Here is a 24,139-nt window from a genome sequence, read left to right as displayed (position 1 = left end):
GATACGAACAATGACAGGAACAATGGTGGAATATAACTTATCCGCATACTTCAGAATTAATAGTGAAGCACAGAAATATCTCTGTTATGCAACTTTGTTACTTCACTCCACTTGTAGATGGAAATATATATATTCCATTTATTTTTAGCTTTATTATGCTAGAAATTTTAAATGGCAAAGGCATAATAAATATTATGCTATATTCCAATACCCTGCAGTATATTAATAATAAAAATAATATCTAGCTGCAACATTAAAGTGAATAAGTGACATTAAAATCTTTATGGCATTTTTTTTTACATGGTTTCCAGTGTTTGTGTGTAAAAGTTTAGCTATGAACAGAACGCCACCACTGAGACTCCTGCTGTGATTAACGTGTCCTGGTCTGTGTTCCTGTTCAGGGTCGTTGTTCAAATGTTGCACTACCAGTATATGTGTGGTGTACTGGGGACAAAACTCATATCTCAGTATCTTTACACAAAAATATAAATATGTTCTGACCAAATACTATTAAAATTTTAAAAAGCAGTTCTTTCACCTTGGTCTAAAATATTATGTTGTTAAATGCTACTTTTTTAAAACTTAAAGTTTAAGCCAAAATCACTGGAACAGTGTCTGGTTTAAATGCAAAACTCACAGTTTTATGTCATTTAACTTCATGTCAGTCACGATGGATCAGTCTCTGAGCGTTGCTGACTGTGACCAGGCCGGCACGCTGATTCATAAAAGGAGTTTTCTCCTGCTGAATTTCTTGTAAAACTGTTAAATCTTCTTTATATTCATTTTTGTTCACTTAAGTGTCAAATGTGACACCAAAATTATATAGCAAAGGGGAAAAACAAGTTTTTTGTGGTTTTATCAAACTGGTAAGTATTTAAATAGATTTTTACTAAACCACTGAAGTGGTTCCAATATTTTAATATTTCATGTTTGAAAACAACAAACAAACAAAAAACACATTCACATTTTGCCTCCAACAGTCCTTTAATTTATTTGAATATGATAAATTATCTCAGTATTTTGCAAGTTTAAGTAATTAAATCTATGAAAGTGAATGTTTCTGGGCTTCCCTGGTTAGTTACTTTTATTTTTTTGTATGTTTCCTGTTTTAGTTTGACAGTGCATCGCCTTGTCTTGTTACTTAGATTGTCTTCACCTGTCTCTCCTTCCCCACCTGTTTCCCCAGGATTTGCTTTATTTTTGTATTAAGTTTGTAAGTTTAATAAAACTGCTTTTACTTCACCCCTCATGTTTTTGAGTCCTCAGTTTGGGTCCTGCCTGCTACATAGCTTGACATGACATACTTGGGCAATCTGAGCTAAAACATCTGGAACAACATGAAGGAGGTGGGCTCCTGCACTCCTGTGATTCTTCATCCAAACTCTATTCATCTACACCTGAAGATCAAAACACGCGATCATCGAAAAACTGTTTTCATGTATTTGCACAAAGAAAGAACCACAGATGATATTACCAGTGACTGTGAGAGTGGAACAGCATGTGGACCCTTTATCCACATGTTTCATCTCCTGTTGTTTTGGTCCGTACCTGAGTGTGATTACTGTGTTCACACTGCACAAACAAACCACACCAAGGTGGAAAACAAATCAGAGTTCAATTTAAACCGACTAAACACTGCAGGTGTGAAAACACCATTAACCCTTTACTGCATGAATTATGACAACCTCAGGCAGGAATGTTAAGTATTTTTATTCATCTTTAGGCAAGAAAAAAAGATTTGTGAACTTCATTTTTTAAAAATGTACTTTTCAAAGAGTCTTTTGAAAAGTACATGTTTGCCACCCACTGGTGGCAGGGCATGGTGTGACACATCAGTGTCCAATGTAGTGGTTTATGCGCAACTATACCATCAACACTGACACAAATACAAGAAAACAGCCTTTGAATAGCTGTAACTGTGGTGACCATTATGCATGAAAGGGTTAATCCAGAGTCAGCACATTATCAGACTGCACAGATGTAATAAATATGGGAATTAAAGGAAAGAACACTTTTAACTTGCAATTAGAAAATTCAATTAGAAATTGGCTGTGTTCAGACTGACAGATGATTCATAAAGAAGTTTGTCCAGCTCAATTCTACATATGACATTTGAAAGGGGACAGAAGTGTTTTTTGTAATACTAGTGGGCTCAAGTAATTTAATAGTCTGGAAAACCTCATTCACAAATTACCTCCAAAACATGAAATTAATTTAAACTGCAATTAATTTGTTTTTATTTTTATCCCTGAAGTAAAAAAAAAGCTGTAAAAATTATTAGGTTTTGAGCTTAATTATTTTATCTACTTTTGCTATTATATTTTTCATAATCTTCACAGATCAGTATTGTCCCATTCACTTGGTAATATCTTTGACTGAAGTAGGTGGTTCTCTGGTGCTCTGGTACATATGTTCAGTTATGTGTAGAAGAAGAGTCCACTGGTGTTTCAAACACCCTTCTTTGTGTGTTGTTTCTAATCAAGATTTTAGGTTTTGTTGAACCAGCTCACACAAAGAAAACTTGTTTATCTTAAACCTGAATCACAGTACACCTCTGAGTGCTCTTTCTGCTAGACTGTCATCATCTAAATCCTCTGAAGCCACATCAGTGTTCACTTTCTTGCCTTTATATAGAGTGTGCTTTGATGTTGTGGGGAGAGCTGGGAGTCTGTCAAAGGAAGTGATTAGTGGACTGCACTTCTGAGTCATTATTACTCAACTTTCACCCATAAGTAACCACAGGCATCACATCGGTTAGATTTTGGCAAAAAAATAACCTCCCTTACATGGGAGCTTCCTCACAGGCTGTTAGAGGCAACAACAGAATCAGGGAAGCTCTCATTTTATATGATATGTTAGAATCTGTAGTAAAATCCTTAATAACACATGAAAATGGGTCTTTTCAATCACAATGTTTGTTTAGAATGAATTGCTGAAGTGGAACATCTTTGAATGGCAGAAATGTACACATATAGGGAAATGTTACTTGCTATTTGTCTTCCTCTTTCGATGTGGACATAAATCACATGACAGCTTCATTTTGTCACCAATGCATTAAAACTGACCATCAGCAGCAGACACAACCAGAGGAATTACAGCTGCTGGGGGAAGAAAGCCGGGAACACTGAAACGGAGGAAGGCTGGGGTACATCTGAACCTGCTAATCAGGAAGTAAGTTTCAGGAAGCTTCCTCATTATACAATGCAAATCTAAACACTCTGAATAGATCGCTGTCACTGTAGTTCTAAATATTTAACTTTTACCTTTGATTAAAAAAAGAAATTACTTGACTTGAACTTTTTTGCAGATTTGTGTGCTGCAGTTAAAAGTTTTATGTTTTCATTAAATAAATATTTCTCTTTTGTGCATCTACTTTAATTCATGGACACTGAGTGAAATGGTCTACAGTACTGTCTCTTTACTCAGTACCATCCTGTGTCTGGTGTGCTTAGGTTAACTATGAAGCAAGATTAATGGGTTAGCCGGCTCTACTGAGCCAGAGATTTTAGTGTTGATGGCTGTTCTCGATTTATAAATAAATAATAAATAGATAAAATTTTATTTATATAGCACCTTTCAGAATCACAAAGTGCTGCACATAAGATAACAAATAATAAAAAGGTAAAACAGACAATTTAACCAAAAACAGTTTTAAAAAGGTGAGTTTTGAGTTGTTTTTTTTAAAAACAACTACTGAGTCCACAGTTCTTAATGTATGAGGGAGAAATTCCACAGTCTCGGGGCCAAAGGTGGCAAAAGCTCGGTCACCCTTAGTTCTCATATTAGTCTGTTTTATAGCAAGTAAGCCCTGATCAGATGACCTCAGGGACCTGCTAGGGACATAGGGCTGTAGCAGATCGTAGATGTAGGGCGGCGCCAGTCCATGCAAGGCTCTAAATGTCAAGACCAGCATCTTAAAATGGACTCTAAATTCAACAGGAAGCCAGTGTAGTTGAAATAGCAATGGTGTCACATGTGAGTACTTGGAGGATTTTGTCAACAGCCTATAGCTGCAGCGTTTTGCACAACCTGCAGACGAGAGAACCTTTGCTTAGACACATAAACAAAGAGTTACAATAGTCCAAGCATGAGGAAATAAATGCATGTATAGCTATCTCTAGTTCAGGGCGAGATAAAATAGGGCTTAACTTAGCCACATTTCTTAAATGATAAAAACAAGACTTTTCACATGCCCATCCAATGTGAGAGTCGAGTCAAAAGTGAAACTTAAATTCCTGATAGAGGATTTAACATACACTGAAAGAGGACCAAGGGCTTTCACTATCTGGGATAAAAATGTATTCGATTTGCCTGGTTAGATCACCAAAGTGGTTTAAAGTTGTTGGGAAGTAGCACATCTTCACTGATTCCAGTATGCTGTGTGATAAAGAGTCTCTGCTGAAGGAATAGGACATTTTTAAGCAGGATCTTACTAACATCAGTAAATTAATTTGAGGCAGATCTAATTGTGCGTTGCATTGAATACATCATCTGGATGGGAGCATTTGTTCGATATGCCTTTCTGCAGATGGGGCCTTTCCAGATTTGCAAGTCCATAGGCACTAATGCACCCCCATAGATCAGAAAGCATTGATTACAAGCTGGATGGTCTCTCTCCTTGTCAGTCCAGAAGATGCAGTGCTTTTCTGAATCATAATCAGTTATGGCTGCTTTGACTGAACTTGAACTTGTGTTTGCAGATGGCTCAGCAAACTGTGCTCGCAGACAATGATTTCTGGGAGTATTCCTGAGTCCATGCAGTGATCTCCACGACACAATTGTTCCTGTTTTTAATGCAATGCTGCCTGAGGGCAGGAGATTTTTTAAGTCCTGCCAACTTTTGGGATTCACATTTAAACTGAGTTCTTTTTTCTTTCTTTTTTTTTGTAGGCAAAATGACTGAAAAAGATCTCTCCTGTCCTATCTGCTACGACATCTATAGAGACCCTGTCGTCCTCTCATGCAGCCACAGCTTTTGTAAAGACTGTCTGCAGCTGTGGTGGAGAGAGATAAAAATAAAATCCTGCCCAATATGCAAGACGATTCCTTTACTGAACGATCCGCCCTGTAACTTGGTGTTAAAGAACCTCTGTGAGGCCTTCTTAATGAAGAGAGTTCAAAAACCTTCACAGTCGGAGTCTCTCTGCAGTCTGCACTCTGAGAAACTCAAACTCTTCTGCCTGCACGATCAACAGCCAGCATGTCTCATCTGTCGAGATTCAAAAGTGCACAACAGTCACGGATTCAGACCCATTGATGAAGCAGCACAGGATTACAGGAAGGAGCTCCAGGAATTATTGAAGCCCTTACAGAAGAAACTGGAACTATTTGAACAGGTTAAAGAAAATTACAGTCAGACAGAACTCCAAAGTAAGATCCAGGCTTTTTACACAGAATGGCAGATTAAAAAGCAGTTTAAGAAACTTCACACGTTTCTAAAAAAGGAAGAGGAGGCCAGGCTGGCTGCTCTGCGGGCCGAGAAGAAGCAGAAATGCAAGATAATAAAGGAAAAGATTGGGGCCCTGAGCAGAGAGATAGAAACTCTTTCAGAAACAATCAGAGCCACAGAGGAGGAACTGAGAGCTAAAGATGTCTCATTTCTGCACAACTACAATGCTGCACTGAAAAGAATCCAGCAGCGCCCCCTGCTGGAGGATCCACAGCTGGTCTCTGGAGCTCTGATAGATGTGGCCAAACACCTGGGCAACCTGACCTACAACATCTGGAACAGAATGGGGGAGATGGTCTCCTACACTCCGGTGATTCTGGATCCAAACTCAGCTCATCCACAACTCATCCTGTCTGAAGATCTGACCAGTGTGAGTGTGGGACTGAGAAAGCAGCTTCCTGACAACCCAGAGAGGATAGAAAACTATTTTGTCATCCTGGGCTCTGAGGGCTTCGACTCGGGGATTAACAGCTGGGATGTTGAGGTTAGGAATGATGGAGTCTGGTGTCTCGGTGTACTAAAGGAGTCTGTTCAAAGAAAGGGACATATACACACTGGATACTGGGAACTCTGTCACCAGGATGGAAAATACACAGCATCCGCTCCACCGCTTCCAGATAAAGTTCTCTCAGTGAAGAAGCTCCAAAGACTCCGAGTTCAGCTGGACTGGGACAGGAGGAAGCTCTCGTTTTTTGATCTGGACACCAACTCACACATACACACCTTCAAACACACTTTCACTGAGAAGCTTTTTCCATACATTGGCACCAAGACTCTGCCGGTGAAAATATTACCAGTGATGGTCAGTGTAGAAAAACACAGGGTTCCATTATCAGTGAAGTGTTCGCCTCTTTCTAAACTCGGTCTGATTTAACCCTTGTGATGTCCTCCCGATTTGCATACAATGTGAGCCATCAGGGGTCAAAAGTGTCCCCACTTCATTTGACTGTTTTTTAAAGTATAAAGTATAAATTGTCAATCAATTCAGTGTTACACCTTAGTTTTACTTAAGACCAACACATTAACACAAAATTTACTCAACATTTTACATTTTAGGGCCACCAGACCTTCTTTACAAAAAATAAACCCTGTTTTTTAGCGAAAATAAAACAAGAAAATTAAATATTTAATTGTTTAGATAATTTTGACTATCTGAATAACTAGAGAGTGCTGTATGTTGAACTTTAGTGAGAATTTTTTTTTTGAACCATTTAAATTTTTTTAATGGCAGCAAATAATCACACTGGTGGTCCTCAGGGGTCAAAAATGTCCCCACTTCATTTGACTGTTTTTTAAAGTAAAAAGTATAAATTGTCAATCAATTCAGTGTTACACCTTAGTTTTACTTAAGACCAACACATTAACACAAAATTTACTCAACATTTTACATTTTAGGGCCACCAGACCTTCTTTACAAAAAATAAACCCTGTTTTTTAGCGAAAACAAATTGAGAAAATTAAATATTTAATTGTTTAGATAATTTTGACTATCTGAATAACTAGAGAGTGCTGTATGTTGAACTTTAGTGAGAAAGTTTTTTTTCAAGCGTTTGAAAATTTTTAATGGCAGCAAATAATCACACTGGTGGTCCTCAGGGGTCAAAAATGTCCCCACTTCATTTGACTGTTTTTTTAAAGTAAAAAGTATAAATTGTCAATCAATTCAGTGTTACACCTTAGTTTTACTTAAGACCAACACATTAAAACAAAATTTACCCAACATTTTACATTTTAGGGCCACCAGACCTTCTTTACAAAAAATACACCCTGTTTTTTAGCGAAAATAAAACAAGAAAATTAAATATTTAATTAAATTAAATATTTAAAAAAAAAAATTTTTTTTAAAAATTCTCACTAAAGTTCAACATACAGAGTGCTGTATGTTGAACTTTAGTGAGAATTCTTTTTTTGAACCATCTATAAATTTTAAATGGCAGCACATAATCACACCTGTGGTCCTCAGGGCTCAAAAATGACCCCGTTTGCTTTGAAGCAACAAGTATAAAATATCATCCATCTCTGTGTTTCAAGGTTTTATTCAACTTTATTCCAACTCATTGCCTGACAGTTTTCTATATTTTGGCATGGTAGGAGGGCATGAGTCTGAGTGAAGGCAAACTTTCATGAGGACAAAGGCGTGTCCATATTTGACCCAAGTGCAGGAGGAAGCTCAGGTTTATTCCTCTGCACTGGTCCCATCATGGACAGCATTCTTTCTGCAGTTGCAGGCCAAGGGGCATATACAGTAAACAAGCTGTTACAGGTGATTGTTTTCTTTTGGAAACCTGCAATGTTAGGGACAACTCGTGTCCTGACTGCAGGACAGACGGTTTGCCATCGCACACGAGCATGTTCCATGTACAGCTGGACCTGCATCACATGCTGCCCATGTTTTTGTCTCAAAGTTCCCTGGTTTACTTGGATGTTCTGTTGGAGGGGACAGAGTCCTCTGAAGGGGACTTGGTGCTCATACAGTCACATCAGTACCAGGATCTTACATCACAGCAGGAGGAACACCCACTTGTGTTTCAAGTCAAGTCAACACCAACACACATCATACACCTCAAATGGGAGCACGTTTGTGTCATGAACGACGATCATCTATTGTGTCTTTATCAAGAAATTATGTCCTTTTTGTGCTTCTATGATTAATCTTGTGTCAGCATGAAAACTTCTCTACCAGACTCAGGATGTCATAAACTGGCCGTAGCGACTCTACTGGATGCACGGCAGTAAGAATCAACACACCCACATATGCCTACAGCTGCATTCGGTCCATTTTTCTTCCTCTCTTGTTGTCCCTCCTTGTTCATCATTGAGTTGGCTGTAGAGCAGGTCATCTGCTAATTGGATGGTTGTTGGTTCAATCTCTGTGTGCTCTAGTCTGGAGTTCTTACCAAGGTGTCCTTGGGCAAGTTACTGAACCCCAACTTGGTCTCTGATGCATCCATTGGCATGTGAACGTTAAAAAGCAGAATACAAGCAGAATACACTGTGTATAATGCTTTCAGTACTCGAGTAGAAAAGCCACTGAAGGAGTATGGGACCTGGCACATGTGCTTGGACTGTGGTAGATCATCTTTCTCTGAGGCACATGAGAGAGTCATGCATCGTCTGTCACTGGGAAGGTTAGAAGACCAGATCAGTGTTTCCTCACGTTACTGCAAATATTCCTCTGTCTCAGCTGATTCCTCTTTCCTGCTTGATTCTTTGTCTTCATCATAATTGAAATGGATGATGTGTAGTCCTCTGACACATCTTCTATTTCAGTTTCACATTCTGAAAATTCAAGAAACTTCAAGAAGCCCAGTCACTTTCTCTCCAAGCTCCTCAGACTACCATGTCCTGGATGCCTGAGAACCTACTTGAACATAGTTCAGATTCTTCATCACTTTTCTTCACTTCATAGCCTTCTTCCACTTCTGCAGGTGGCTGATGTGCTTTTTCAGAGAAAGGGTAGCATGTGCTCTAAATATTGACAATATTTTCTATATCTTCTAATCCTGGATCTTCCTGAACATTGATTCTCCCTCCTCATTATACTAGAGGACAATATGTGCTTTGTCCTACTGGTCATTGCTTTGCACAACATGGTAAAAAAAAGTATGCTCATCAAAGTATGCAAATCTCCAGTGCAATGGAGGCTTTTGAGGATACTTTCTGTGTATGTATTATTGTAGAGTCTACCTTACAATACGAAACACTTTGATGCGGCTGTTGTTGTGATTTGGCGCTGTATAAATAAAATTTCATTGAATATAGAGCACCTGCCTCCTCATTGTGCTGCCTGTTGTGGTTGTTATGACCAGTGCTTGACCCCACACATCAGTGATCCAAGATCAAAGATGTTTGAAAACAGTATGGTGTGAAAATACGGCTCTTTGCAACACTTTGTACTTTGGGGTCATTTTTGTCCACGAGGACCAACAACGTTATAAAATTCAATAAAAACCACATAAATAAATCAAATTACTTGAAACTTATTCCAATCATTCATAGTATAGTAATGAATAACTTCTGTTATTTTCAGCCCATTTGATGAATAACAAATACATTTTTGATAGCAAAAGATTTCTTTAGAGGACAAAAATGACCCATGGACAACACTTAATCAAAGCAACTGAGAAATAAACGTTCTTATAATGAAACAAAGCAATCTTGTATTCAGTCTCCTGGAAGTCTTCAGTGTTACTGTAATAATTTGTATTATCACAAAGTCTTTACTTTACAATGTTTCTGAGGTGACTGTGTTTGTGATTTGGTGCTGTATAAATAAAAATGAACTGAAGTGAATATAATCGAATGTTTTTTGTGAAGAGAGATGTTTGTGTATCTATCAGACGTTCAGAGCTGCAGTTCTGCTTAAGTTCTTATTACTTTCAACATCCAACAGATCAGGACAAAAATAGACACACACACATAAAAGACAAAAAAGTGAATTAGAGCACATGAATAAGCTCTTCTTAATTCTCTCCAGCAGGGAGAAAGTATGTAAACTCCTAGGCTGATAAACATGAAAGTCACCAAGGGGAAATCAACAAACTGCCGCATTTGATTCCCAAAGAGCTATGAGCTGAAAATGTGATATGTCTTAGCATGGTGTGCCGTGTATCCTTTAAAAAAAAGACAACATGAGGTCCTCGGGCTGTACAAACTGTACAACCCGAGGACAAAACAAGCCAAAGACCAAAGACTCCATCTCCAGATTAACCGGACATGAAAGTCTTGTTATTAAGAAAGACAAAGTAATATAGCAAAAACCAGACATAGGAAATGTGAAGCGCACCCAGCAGATCAATTAATCCCTATTACAATAAACTGTAAAACTTACCAAATATGCATCTGCACAGCGCTGTCTCTTTAAATGCCCTTTTTTGCTCTGTCTGGTCCTTGGTTTTTTTCCCTGCCCAGTTGAGTACCGAGGCCAGCTCATTTGGCGGTGCGGCGGACCGTCCAATCAAGGCAAAGCGTCTCACCTATAGACACATTTTAAGAGATGGAATTAGTGTGTCTCATGTCTTAAATGTGTACGCAAGTGCTTGTGTGTTTAATCAACAGGCCGTTGTTATGTATTTTAATCACATCTGACAGCTATTACACTACAATAGTTACAAAGTGAACATAACCTTTATATACTTACCATTGCCTTATTTGCCTCTTGTGATTGAAGAGCTGCCTCTGCATTGTTTAGCTCCTCCATGTTGTGCAAGGGCAAATCCAGAGGCAGTACCCCAGCATCTACCGATTCATTGCAGCAGGGATGGCAGTTGGTTCTGACCTCCTCACGGAGTTCGTTAACTGCTCTGGTCAGGTCTGACAGCATCGTTAACATCTTTTGTGAGGTCACATCTGTTTCAAAGAACAATTCTAGAAAGATTAATGGTTTAAGCAGTGAGAGGCGAAAAACTAATATATCCATAAGTGATGGTGTAACATTCTGCATTCAAGTTCTTGTAACTGCTAAAAGTGTTTACTAGTTTTTTCCTGTCACATATATTAGATGTTTAAATATGTAGCTTGCCATCACCAGTGTGTGAATGTGTGTGTGAATGGGTGGATGACTGAATGTGTAAAGCGCTTTGGGGTCCTTAGAGACTAGTAAGTGCTATACAAATACAGGCCATTTACCATTTATACCATGTAAACTGTGAAATTCCAAGATTTTCAAACTTGCCTTGTAATAGTGGCCTCACAGAGTCTCTGGAATCTACAGAAAAAATAAATCACAAAAAGATGACATTCAGGAGTATAAACTGGTGTTCTGAAGATAAGAGCACAATGACATTGTGATACAGCTTTAAAACAATTTTAAAAGCATACCCTTTATAGGGAAGACATCGACATCAGACTCTGCAGGCTGGGGAGATCGCAAAGCTGTGTTGGCGAAAGGTGCTGCAAGCTGGGTGGGGCATTATGATGGTTGCTATCAGTGGGCTGGGGGGCAGACTGCGGAGTGGTGAGGGCTGTTTAGAAATTTATTTAAGAATACAGACAACTTGTCAAAAAAGTATCTAACTGCTAACTAAAAGCAAAGGATCCAGAATTTGTTGCTGGCTGCTGGGCTCTGTGGGTTTTTGCAGCAGCTCTACCTGTACTAGATGCACCTGCTCCTTGTCTTTTCTATCTCTGACTTTATGTCCTCTACAAGAGTTTCTGTTTTTCTTGCTAGTTCTTCAAATGTTCAATAAAAACGTGTATGATAATTCATAATGAAGAAAGCTTTGTAATGAAGACTGTCATTTCCAAAACACTGCCCCCCTGCGTCCGCAGCGCTGTTGAAAAGGCTGTGGAAGTCCCTGTATTAAACATGTAGACCTGTGACACAAAAATCACCAAACTCGGACGATCACAGACTGTTTTCCTTCGTGGTGATGAAGGAAAACGCTGGGTTGGCATGTAAAAGGGCATTTATTCCCTTCAAAGACCTGCAGTTCAAAAAAAGCGCCCCTCGTCAGCCAAACCCATCTGTTCTCTGATTGGATTGTTACATTTGTGATTGACATGACATTGACCAATCAGATGAAAGGAAGAAAAATAGGGTCAAAATTCGTACTTGTAACTTGCAGGGTTTTTTTTGGCTAAGTCCACACACAAATCTTTTTTACACATACAAAACTGATTTACAAGTACAAAATATTTATGACCACATTTTGAGCCCATAAAGTACAGCATCAAATGCAAGCATTTGCGGCACTGCAAAACGTTCATTCTCCGGTTCCAAAACCTTCTTGCTTTTTCTTTGCCCCCCAAAAAGTTATGTACAAAACGAAGGAGAACAATGCCGGTCCGTACAAAGACAGACTCGACGAAAAGGCAAAGAAAAGACACGAGGAAAAAATCAAAGGAGTGAAAGGGTCAGAACCTTACGAGCACAAAGAGTGGACAAAATACGTTAGCGTGCTGCCCAACTTTCACCACGCTCATATTTATAATTATACGGTTCTTGGAGTGAGTGGATACACTCGTGAAGTTTAGTAACTTCAGGTCACTGCAACAAGCCCAGGTACAGTTTACCCACGGATGGGTACAGGACCATTTCAATTGAATTGGTACTGAGTTCAATTGAAAGCCTGTGTGCGCTAGTACCTCTTGCCACGAGTTCCCAGAATCCTTTGCGGTTTTGCCCCTGAATGACGTCACATTTTCAATCGCTATTTTCTTGATGTGAGCTTCTACTTAGGGTTTTTTCTTCCAGTTAAGAGCAGAATTTCTTTAGTTAAGATACTGGATGTTGTGTTTTTCTCCACAATTTTAATTATAAGCTAGATACATTGCTGCTAACAGCAACAGGGATGAGTCAGTGAGTCAGTTGGGCTTGTGAATCATGATTCATGAGTCAGTAAAGTGATTCTCGAGTATTGAACGATTCGTTCATGATTCACGCATCACTAGTCTAAAGTTTTCGTGTGCGAATAGATTATGATTGTGTCCCAATTCAGGGTCTGCACGCTACGTTTCTTTGAAAAATACTTTTTTATATCCAGGTTTTTCCTTTTTTCTGTCATCCTCCTCTCCTCGTCGCAGCGCAGGCTTGCCGCTGCTAAAACTAAACAGAGCTCCCTGAAAGGCACAGCCAATCACATTGGCCATATTTTTGTCACATGCGGTAGGACTCCAGTAGAGAACGTAATTTAACTCTTTCTGCACCGCTGGGTGAATGAGACGTTGACAGATCGTTTTTTTTCTTTCTATCATGTTTGTTTTTCTTTACTCGAAGAGATCAAATTATTGGTGAGGACAATTCAATAATCGCTGGATATTGGTGGGGACATGTCCCTTCCGTCCATGCCAAATCTAACCTTTGGGCAAAAAGGCCTACAAACAAACAGCAACTGACAGCTGCTGCAGTAAAGGCCTGGCAGAGCATTAGAAAGGAGGAAACCAAGCATCTGGTGATTTCCATGAATTCAAGACTGGGGCTCCCGGAAGACTGTGGAATTAGGAAGGGCAGGTTTTCGAACAAGAGCGACAGGATTAACCCGTCCTGTGTGCCAGAGAGGACTCGGATCTACTATGACAAATGTAACTTGCCACTGTTCAGTACAGAGGCTAGGTTGATTGAAAATAACATTAAGTTATTTGAACTCCTCGTAGATGTCACATACATACTTAAAAGTACGACTGCTGAGCCAGACAGAACTGCTCTCAAGTGTTGCAATAAAACTGGCACCAAACAAAAAAAAAAGTAAGAAAGAAAACTTCAGGCTGCCACTGCAGTGAAGGCATGGCAGCCTGAACCAAGTAACGAAGCGGACGTATTATTTTCAGGTATTTAATTTGTTCAATTACTTTTGAGCCCCTGAAATAAAGGGATTGTGTTAAAAATGCTTCAGTTCCTCACATTTTATGCAATATTTTGTTCAACCCACTGAATTAAAGCTGGAAGCTGCACTTTAACTGCATCTGACTTGTTTAATTTAAAATTCATTGTGATAATGTACAGAAACAAAATTAGAAAAAAAAATGTCTCTGTCCAAATATTAATGGACCTAACTGTATGCTTGAATGATTCATAAGTGGTCTACAGTTAAGTTTATCAACAAGCAAAACAAAGCATTTTTCTTTTACAAAAATCTCCTTTTATTGGATTTTCTCAAACCTGAACACAGAATGGCAGGAGGCTGCTTTTTCTATTCTTTTACGATGCAAAAACATGTTGCAGCAGCAGTAACCACTAATCTGTCTCCTTTTCTCTTCAAGTTACAGAGTTACTTAAGCACATTGACCTTTTTATGTTGGTCCTTGTTTTTGGTGTTTCTTTTTTAAAAACACAACTGTTAGGCCTTATTTATGCTGTAGTGTTTGAAATTATTTTTTAATGCTATAATTTCTTGTCAGCATTGATAGCCTGTGTGTATTCTTTGTTTGCACCCTTTGTAACAGGAGACTTCTTCTGTTTGTCAGGCTACATTGCTGAATGAAATGCTTCATGTTAACATATTCTGTGCTCATGTAATCCTTCAGATGTTGACATATCAGTTACCTTTTATTACTCAGTGTTCTAATGGCATCCTGTGACTTTGGTAGATAACTTTACCAAAAACATGCAAAGTGTTGCCATAATCTGTACTGTTCTTTGAACCTCTTACAAAATTAAATTAAAGTAATAAAGACAACCTGGTTTCATGCACCACCATTTATTTAACATTTCTACAACACCTCTCTCCACCCCATATAGAAATGAATCACACACCCTTTTAAGTATGCATCTTCCTCATTCATTGCTCATACTGGTGCCAAATTACATTCACTGTGACACTTTTACTTTCTGGACTATATATTTAGATTCTTTGCTAGAAAAGAGAGGACGTTCAACGACAGCAAGAAGGATACGGGAACACTGAAATACAGGGAATATCAGGATACTGACACTTCAACACGATGCTGCTGATTCCATGTTACAAACAGAAGTTTTACAGAAGGGAAAGTAAGTTTGAAGAAACTTCTTGAGTGGACGCCTCATTGTTTTCATTGTTGTCACTCAAGGACAAAATGTCTTCTCAGTCGGAAAATGATCTTTCCTGTCCCGTCTGCCACGACATCTATAGAGATCCTGTCATCCTGTCATGCAGCCACAGCTTCTGTCGATTCTGTCTGCAGACGTGGTGGAGCGAGATTCTAGAACCCAACTGCCCAACTTGTAAGAAGACAAACCTGTCAAATGATCCGCCCCGTAACTTGGCGTTAAAGAACCTGTGTGAGGCTTTCTTACTGCAGAGAGATAAAAAACCTTCTGCGGTGTCTGAGCCTCTCTGCCGTCTGCACCATGAGAAACTCAGACTTTTCTGTTTGGATCATCAGCAGCCGGTGTGTATCGTCTGTCGAGATTCAATAGCACACAAAGACCACAGATTCAACCCAACTGAAGAAGCCGCCAAGGATCACAGAGAGGAGCTTCAGAAACACCTGAAGCCCTTACAAGATAAACTGAAGGTGTTTGAACAAGTCAAAGGAAAGTTTGATCAAACAGCAGAACATATAAAGGTCCAGGCACAGCAGACGGAGAAGCAGATAAAGGAGGAGTTTAAAAAGCTTCTGCAGTTTCTACAAAATGAAGAGAAGGCCAGGCTGGCTGCTCTGAGGCAGGAAGAAGAGCAGAAGTTAAGAAAAATGGAGAAGAAGATTGAGTCTCTGAGTAGAGAGATAGAAACTCTTTCAGAAACAATCAGAGCCACAGAGGAGCAACTGAGAGCTGGAAACATCTCATTCCTGCACAACTACAAGGTTTCAGTGATCAGAGTCAAGCAGCGCCCCCTGATGGAGGATCCACTGCTAGACTCAGGAGCCCTGATAGATGTGGCCAAACACCTGGGCAACCTGACCTACAACATCTGGAATAAGATGAAGAAGAAGATGGTCTCCTACACTCCTGTGATTCTGGATCCAAACACAGCTCATCCACAACTCATCCTATCTGACGATCTGACCAGTGTGACATTTGGAGGGAGACAGAAGGTTCCTGATAATCCAGAAAGGTTTGACTATGATAAAGTTGTTCTGGGCTCTGAGGGCTTCGACTCAGGGACTCACATTTGGGATGTTGAGGTTGGAAAAGAGGGATTTTGGGCCTTTGGTGTTGTAAATGAGTCTTTTGAGAGAAAGGTAGAAGCACTGTCAGGTTTCTGGCAATTATGTCTCCATGGTGAAAAGTACATAGTACAAACATCAGCAGATACATATAAATTTTTGTCAGTGAAGAAGCTGCAGAGGGTCAGAGTTCAGCTGGAGTATGACAGAGGGAAGCTCTCATTGTTTGATCTGGATGCCAACACACTCATACACACCTTCAAACACAATTTCACTGAGAAGCTGTTTCCTTATCTTTTTACTAAGAAAGAACCACTGAAGATATTACCAGTGATCTTGAAAGTGGACGAGCATATAACTCCTCTATCAACCCGTTTTCGGCCTCATTTTGAAACCAGGAAAAAGTTCTAGCATTAATAGTTCCAAGATACTACGAAAGAAAAAAAATGAATCCACACACATCCTCCTCATCCTGTACATATTTGTTTCCAGGCAGTTCTTGTTTCTTTGACAACATGAAGATACAGTTACAGAAATATTCAGCGACGGTTTTTGCTGCTGAGATTTTAACAATATAATATAAAATACACCCAACAAACTCACATACACAACTTTATCTGGGAATAAGAAAAAAAACAGACATGAATACAAGCGTGAGGAGCGTCTACAGAACAGCAGGGGGCGCTCTTCAACCATTAGATGCAGCTGAATATAATAATGTAGGTGGTTCCACCTACCACCTACATGTTTATGCCTAACAAGCACTGAGTTTAAAGCCTCCACAATTATTTTAAAAAGTGATTTTGCCAAACTGGGAAATTGAAAAAACCAAATGTCAGTTTTATTCAACTGCTAAACTGTCTTCAATAATCTGTTGTGTGTAAAGACTTTTACTTTTGGCATCTTCAGCTCAACTTCAGCTTATCGTTTTCCTTTCTAAGAAGACTGTCAGCTGTTCCATTGTGCTGGGCTCTGAGGGCTTTGACTCAGAGATTGTGATCTTGAAGTCACAAATGATGAGGACTGAACCCTTGGCCTGGTGACGGGGTCTTGTCTAAGAAAGGGACAAACACAGACTGGATTCTGGGAAATATATTTGTTTGAAGGAACTAACGCGGCAGCCTCTTCATCACTTCCATGTAAAGTTGTTTCAGTGAAGAAGGTCCCGAGGGTGGGAGGTTAGCTGGACTGTAACAGAGAGATGCTCTCATTCTTTGATGTGAACATTAACACACACCTAGTTGTTTCCACACTGTTGTGATTGAAAATGTTTGATTTATTTTACTAAATTAGGTGGTTATAATCATTTTCATACATTTACTGCAAATGTGCTCATAATGAGTTGGCGCTCAGTCTTCTGAAGGTCAGAAGCTTTGTTCAGCTTTACTGTCCGGACTGATATATTGTAGGAAATGACTTAGAGTGCAGAGGGGTAACTGCAAACACGCTTACACACATAGATTATGATTAGAATAAGTCTTTGGGTCAGAGAGTTCTGAATATGAGTTTCTAAACCAACTTTGAATCACTAGAAGAACAATGGATAATAGCATTAGATTATCAAGGATAGGCAGAGAGGTGTTTCGCTTTTCTGTCTCTTACAGAGGAGGGAGCAGATACCAGACGAGGTCATGGAGATATGAGGATGCTTCGGAGCAGACACCAAGACTGTGTCCATGCGGGAGGAAGTTAGCTGTTATAATCTATGTTTTTGTCTCACTATATAATGTACAGCCTGTTTGGGGGTCATCCTTTTTGTCAAACATGCTGTTGGTTCACATAGAAGTCGCTGTGTAAACTTTCAACTGCAAAATAAATCCTTTTTAAAGAGACATACCTTTTTTCTGAGATTCCTTCCAAAAACTATGAACACAACAAACACTGAAACCAAAGCATGAACCACAGAAGAAATCACCCCTCACTCAAAGAGTCTCATGACCCCTTTATCATCAGGTTTTGGGTTTGGTTTCAAAACCAGCAAGACGTTGCTTCATTCTTCTCAGGAGAAAACAGAAATATAACATGTTCCTTCACACTGAAATACATCACTGTGTCAGGTATACAAGAAGCACACCGGGTGGTGGAGATATGAACATATACATATAGGCCGTGATTATGATAATTGTCTGATATCTTCTGTCTTTAGTGCTGAAATCTGATTATTATTTTTTTTAAATGACGGGACTAATTATAGTAACACATTTTAGGATAGAATTGTGCAAAAGTCTTGAGCCACCACACATTTTATTATATTGTTCTGGGAAAATAAGTGCCACATATCATTAAACCATTTACAAACATCTCTGTAGATACAGCATATAAGGTCAGCATGAAAGTCGGTATGATCTCACACTGCTTCAGTAATGTTGCTGCTGCTGTTTTAATTTTTAACAGTGGAATTTTAAGGTTTAACTAAATAAACTGGAAGTAATTATGTGCTTATATATCAGACTGTTGTTTAAAAAAGTGCCCGAAGATACAATTTATTTATACTTATCTATACTATGTTGTCTGTTATGTGCAAACACACCTCTGGGCCATCGCTTGAGTTAGGGGACTTTTTTATGCTTGAATAAATAATTTATGATTTGTCACAATGAGGAACATTTCAGATTTTATGCCTTTCATCTATTTTTTATTTGAAAGTGAAAAGAAAAGAAAACGAGGTCTGAGCAGTGAAAAATTGAAGATTCATCACATTAAGGAAAACTTAACATGAGACAGCTGCACAATAAAAGCATAAAAACCCCACAGTGACCCAGGACACGCTGGAGAGATAATCTCTCCAGCGTGTCCATAGTACACATATATTTTGGACAAAAATATTTTTGAATATTAAAATACAAACATTTTTAACATACAATTGGCAAATTATCCAATGCAAAACTTTATCTGCCTGTTAAAAAAAGAAGGTAATCTTCTCACAAACTGGTATGTGATTTTGAAACGGGAAAAAAGTGGGGAAACAACTGAAAAGACTAACATTTGAATAAAACCTGAAAGCAAGTAAATATTTTATATGCTGGCTTATGGTAAACTTTGGTAATATTGATGTATAAAGAACAACACTGGCTGATGATGAAATACAGTCAGCTGGCATGGTGACACTGCCAGTATTAACCTGCAGGGCTGGACTGGGACAAAAAATTGGGCATTTTCACTACAGACCGGCTTATATTACACCCCGGAGTAATCAGGGCATGAGACACAGAAGGAGAGCACATCTGGAAGTAATCAGAGCTAACGAAACAAGGGGACGCAAAACCAGACACACTGCACACAAGACAGGGACTATCAGAATAAAACAAGAAACACACAACAGGCACAGAGGCACGGACTTAACACTGAACAGATTTATTCCAAAGGAACTGTCATGTATTTCAGTCCTCTGTCATCTCCTGCTTGTTGTTGCGTCGTCCCTCGATAGCTGTGTGGTTTTCCTGTGCTCCGTGTTCTCTTGTAACTCCTAGTTTCCTGTACCCTGGTCTCAGTTTCATGTTTTCCAGTTTAGGTTTTTGTTTTGTAGTATTCTAGCATTTTTCAGCAAAATAAAGCTGCCTTTTTGAGTTCATTCCTCTCTGTACTGAGTCCTGCATTTGGGTCCTAATCCTGCCTGCCACACAGCGGAATCATGACAAATCCAGCATCTGGTGTTTGTCATGATTCATCTTACCATCTTGCAATCACAGCATTGTAAGTTGGTGAAAGATGTACCCCCCTTGTTTCCCTTTTCCCTTTTCGAATGGCCTCCTTGACCTCCTTGTCCTGATTAACCTAACCACACTAATTGCATGTCTTTGAGCTGTGGGAAGAGGCCAGAGTACCTGGGGAGAACCCCTGAAAACACAAGGAAAACATGCAAACTCTGCACAGAAAGGCCCTGGCTCTGGACAAATGTTGAATTGAGTTGAATTCAGGGCATTCTTGCTGCAAGGCAACAGTGCTAACCACACAACCATGCTGCCCAATTTATGCTTTAAAATTTATGAATTTAAAATGTATGCAAGTATGTATTTTTTTGGCATTGTTAGTCTATGTGTGTTCCATTGCTAACACTCATAGTGGAAAATTTAAAGACTGCTACTGATCTTTTTCAGGCTGCAATTGCTGAAAAAAAGGACTTCGTGTTAACATATTCTTAACAAAATTGACACCCTATTCTCGAAGAGAAGCCGATGTGATGTTTGTGTATTGTATTTATGGTCGGAAGAGGTCCAGTTTTGCTGCAGGCAACTGCAAGTGACAAATAAATGGCTTCATCATCATTGTCATAGCAGAAAACGTATCTTTATAAATACATTATATGCATATTATAAATATCTTTATAAATACTCTGTGTAAAACATGCAGTTTTGTGTTGAGTTGTTGAGTTGAGTGTTCTGTACTGCTCTTTGACCCCGTTGCAAAATAAAATAAAAGTAATAAAGACAACCTGGTTTCATTCACCACCATTTATTTAAAATTTCTACAACACCTCTGTCCACCCTGTATACAAAAGAATCAGCACACTGTTTACGTATGAATGTTCCTCATTCATTGCCCATATCGGTGTCACATTACACGCACCGTGACAGTTTCACTTTCTGAACTATGTGTTTAGATTCTTTGTTAGAAAAGAGAGAATCGTCTTGCAGAGAATATCAGGATACTGTGACTTCAACACGATGCTCCTGATTCCATGTTACAAACAGAAGTTTTACAAAAGTCACAGCTAATAGTGAAAGTAAGTTTGAAGAAACGTCCTGAGTGGACGTCTCTTTGTTTTCATTGTTGTCACTCCAGGACAAAATGTCTACCCAGTCTGAAAAGGATCTCTCGTGTCTGTGAAGGTTCTCAGTCATCCAGGTCATCGTAGTCAAAGGAGCTTGCAAAGAAAAGCGTCTGGACTTCTTTAAGTTACTTGAAGACGTTTCACTTCTCATCCGAGAAGCTTCTTCAGTTCTAAGGTCAAATGGTGGAGAGTCCCAGATTTAAACCTAGTGGGAGTAACCCCCCACAGAGGGACAAAAGGACCCCCTGATGATCCTCTAATCGCCTGAGCCAAGGTGTGAAACTGGGTGTGGGTCCCAATCAGCCAGAGTTTTGGGTGTGTTCATTGTGAAACCTGGCCCCACCTTATCATGCGAATTCCTGAGGTCAGATGGCCCAGGATGTGAGTGGGCGTTAAGGCGTCTGGGAAGGGATCTCAAAACTGGATTATAGATGGCAGAGAGTTGGTGTCGTAAACCCCCGCCTCTGTTCAAAGATGGCCGCTCACAGTGGACATAGATGGCTTCTTTCACTCCTCTTTCAAACCATCTGTCCTCTCTGTCCAAAATGTGAACATTGGCATCCTCGAAAGAGTGACCTTTGACCTTAAGATGCAGATGGACTGCTGAGCTCCCTTCCCAGACGCCTTAATGCCCACTCACATCCTGGGCCATCTGACCTCAGGAATTCGCATGATAAGGTGGGGCCAGGTTTCACAATGAACACACCCAAAACTCTGGCTGATTGGGACCCACACCCAGTTTCACACCTTGGCTCAGGCGATTAGAGGATCATCAAGGGGTCCTTTTGTCCCTCTGTGGGGGGTTACTCCCACTAGGTTTATATCTGGGACTCTCCACCATTTGACCTTAGAACTGAAGAAGCTTCTCGGATGAGAGGTGAAACGTCTTCAAGTAACTTAAAGAAGTCCAGACACTTTTCTTTGCAAGCTCCTTTGAAAAGGATCTCTCCAGTCCCGTCTGCCGTGACGTCTATAGAGATCCTGTCATCCTGTCATGCAGCCACAGCTTCTGTCGATTCTGTTTGCGGACGTGGTGGAGCGAGAATCTAGAACACAACTGCCCACTTTGTAAGAAGATACATTTTTCAAATGATTCACCAGGTAATTTGGTGTTAAAGGTGTGAGGCTTTCTTACTGCAGAGAGGTCCAAAAATTTTGCGGTGTCTGAGCCTCTCTGCAGTCTGCACCATGAGAAACTCAAACTTTTCTGCTTGGATCATCAGCAGCTGGTGTGTGTCGTCTGTCGAGATTCAAAAGCACACTAAGACCACAGATTCAACCCAAATGAAGAAGCCGCCCAGGATCACCGAGAGGAGCTTCAGAAACACCTGAAACCCTTACAAGATAAAATGAAGCTGTTTGAACAAGTCAAGTCAGCTGGGAGTCTGTTAAAGGTAGTGATTAGTGGACTGCACTTCCGAGGTATTATTACTCAACTTTGAGGACGGGATCATCTTATTTGATATGATGCATTACAATCTGTAAGCAAATACTTTGCAATAAATAAATAAAAAATCACTGTTTAATAAATTAATCGCAATGTTTGGTGAGAACGAATAGCTGAAGTGAAACTGCGTTGAATGGCAAAAAATATGTAGATATAGGGAAATGTTCCTTCTATTTGTCTTCCTCTTTCGATGTGGACATAAATCACATGATAGGCTTTATCTTGTGAGCAATGTGCTAAAACTAACCATCAAAGCAGACACAGCCAGAGGAATTACAACTGCTGAGGGAAGAAAGCTGGGAACACGGAAACAAAGGAAGGCTGGGGTACATCTGAACCTGCTGCTGATTCCTTCTTATGAACAGGAGCTTTAAAGAAAATACAGCTAAAACAGTTCATTAGTACACCATTTCCATCGTTCATCCACAATGTAAACACAAACAATCAAAATATTTTAAAACTTCTCTTACTATTCTGAATATTCTGAATTGCATATATATATATATATATATATATATATATATATATATATATATATATATATATATATATATATATATATTACATTTTACAATTTATTTTTTAGTAAACTTGAATATAACTTTTTTCAGATTTAAGTGAGTTACACCTGAAAGTTTAATTTCAGAGTTTTTATTCCCACTGTATGGGTCTTCTGTAATCTGCTATATTGCTCATCAATACTGTAGCATTCAAAATGGATGTGTTCTGTTGTACTTGGTAGTACACCCCTCTGATCTCTAAGTGGTTAGGTGGAACAATGGTATTTTATGTTGCTAAACTTCACCTGATCCAGAGCAGGTTCTGTTCAGTGTGTCTGTAGAAATTCAGCAAAAGAAGCACATCTTCACTGCTTCCTGTATGCAATCCTAATGCCTTTTTTACACTGCTGGAATTGCAGCTAATAAATTTCAGTTTCATGTTTCTTTTACTAAGTTGCAGGACAGAGTCAGACCTGAACAGACTGAGGATCCTGTAATGTTCATAGGCACCAATTTTCTATTTTACTAATATAGTTTTTATAGTGTTTATAGATGTTATTGCAGCGTAAAAGAAAAACTATATAATTGACTTTACTGTGATAGCACAAAAAGGAGTGAAAAGTGAGGCTCTCTTTTAAAAAAAAAAGAATAAATAAGAAAGAATAATGTCTTGATGCATGCTCAATCATCCAGGTAAGGAGAACCCAAAAGGTTGATTCTGTTCATCTGGACGTTTTCAGTGGAAGAAATATCCAAGGGACTTCTAAATTGTTGGACTTTATCCTGGTAAGTCATACTACCATAGAGTGATTTAAAAAGAAAAAAAAATCTAGCACTATGAAAGCACGTGCTAGAGCAGCGGTCCCCAACCTTTTTTGCGCCACGGACCGGTTTATATTTTCACGGACCGGCCTTTAAGGTGTCGCGGATAAATACAACAAAATAAAACTAGTACCGGTACCGAAAAAACAGAAAATTTATTCATAACACACGTGAAAAGACCCAGGAAAACCGAGTAAACGATAAAAACGATAACAAAATAACGCTGAAAACCGATAAAAACCCTGAAAACTATACATTTCACACCTGAGCCTCAACTCTCGCGGCCCGGAACCAAAGGACTCACGGACTGGTACCGGTCCGAGGCCCGGGGGTTGGGGACCGCTGTGCTAGAGAACTAAAATATTTGAGTTAAATGAAGTGGTTGGTTGCAATCACTATATTAACAAATTGTTTATATAATAATAACAATAAATTGTATTTATAAAGCGCCTTTCAAGACACTCAAGGACACTTAACAATAGAATAAAACATATTATAGAGATGATGAAGTGAAGAACAATAGAAACAAAAGCACAAGATAAAATGAACAAACAGTTGGTTCACAGTGAATAAGCAGATTTGAACAGATGGGTTTTGAGTTGAGAGTTAAACTGGGGGAGAGA

General features: G+C 39.2%; 2 protein-coding genes across 2 annotated transcripts; both read left to right on the top strand.

Annotated features, from left to right (window-relative positions):
• Positions 1-3,078: 3,078 nt before the first annotated feature.
• LOC101463662 (zinc-binding protein A33-like) lies at positions 3,079-7,217 on the top strand. Its single transcript, XM_076884329.1, has 2 exons — positions 3,079-3,171; positions 4,891-7,217. The coding sequence occupies exon 2, from the start codon at positions 4,896-4,898 to the stop codon at positions 6,321-6,323; it is 1,428 nt and encodes a 475-aa protein (XP_076740444.1). The 5' UTR covers positions 3,079-3,171; positions 4,891-4,895; the 3' UTR covers positions 6,324-7,217.
• Positions 7,218-14,941: 7,724 nt separating this feature from the next.
• Positions 14,942-17,619, top strand: LOC106675800 (E3 ubiquitin-protein ligase TRIM35-like). Its single transcript, XM_014411129.3, has 2 exons — positions 14,942-16,051; positions 17,581-17,619. The coding sequence occupies exons 1-2, from the start codon at positions 14,942-14,944 to the stop codon at positions 17,617-17,619; spliced, it is 1,149 nt and encodes a 382-aa protein (XP_014266615.3).
• The last annotated feature ends 6,520 nt before the right edge of the window (positions 17,620-24,139 follow it).

Source organism: Maylandia zebra, linkage group LG5, assembly GCF_041146795.1.
Source record: "Maylandia zebra isolate NMK-2024a linkage group LG5, Mzebra_GT3a, whole genome shotgun sequence".
NCBI classification, from domain to species: domain Eukaryota; kingdom Metazoa; phylum Chordata; class Actinopteri; order Cichliformes; family Cichlidae; genus Maylandia; species Maylandia zebra.
Note: the sequence above shows the minus strand (reverse complement) of the source record. Positions and strands in the feature narration are given on the sequence as shown.

Bases quoted from the DNA above. Each gene is read 5' to 3' on its own strand.
- LOC101463662 (XM_076884329.1), top strand. From the start codon at position 4,896: ATGACTGAAAAAGATCTCTCCTGTCCTATCTGCTACGACATCTATAGA.
- LOC106675800 (XM_014411129.3), top strand. From the start codon at position 14,942: ATGTCTTCTCAGTCGGAAAATGATCTTTCCTGTCCCGTCTGCCACGAC. The intron at 16,052-17,580 runs GTAGAAGCACTG...TGTCTCTTACAG, and splicing joins ATGAGTCTTTTGAGAGAAAG to AGGAGGGAGCAGATACCAGA.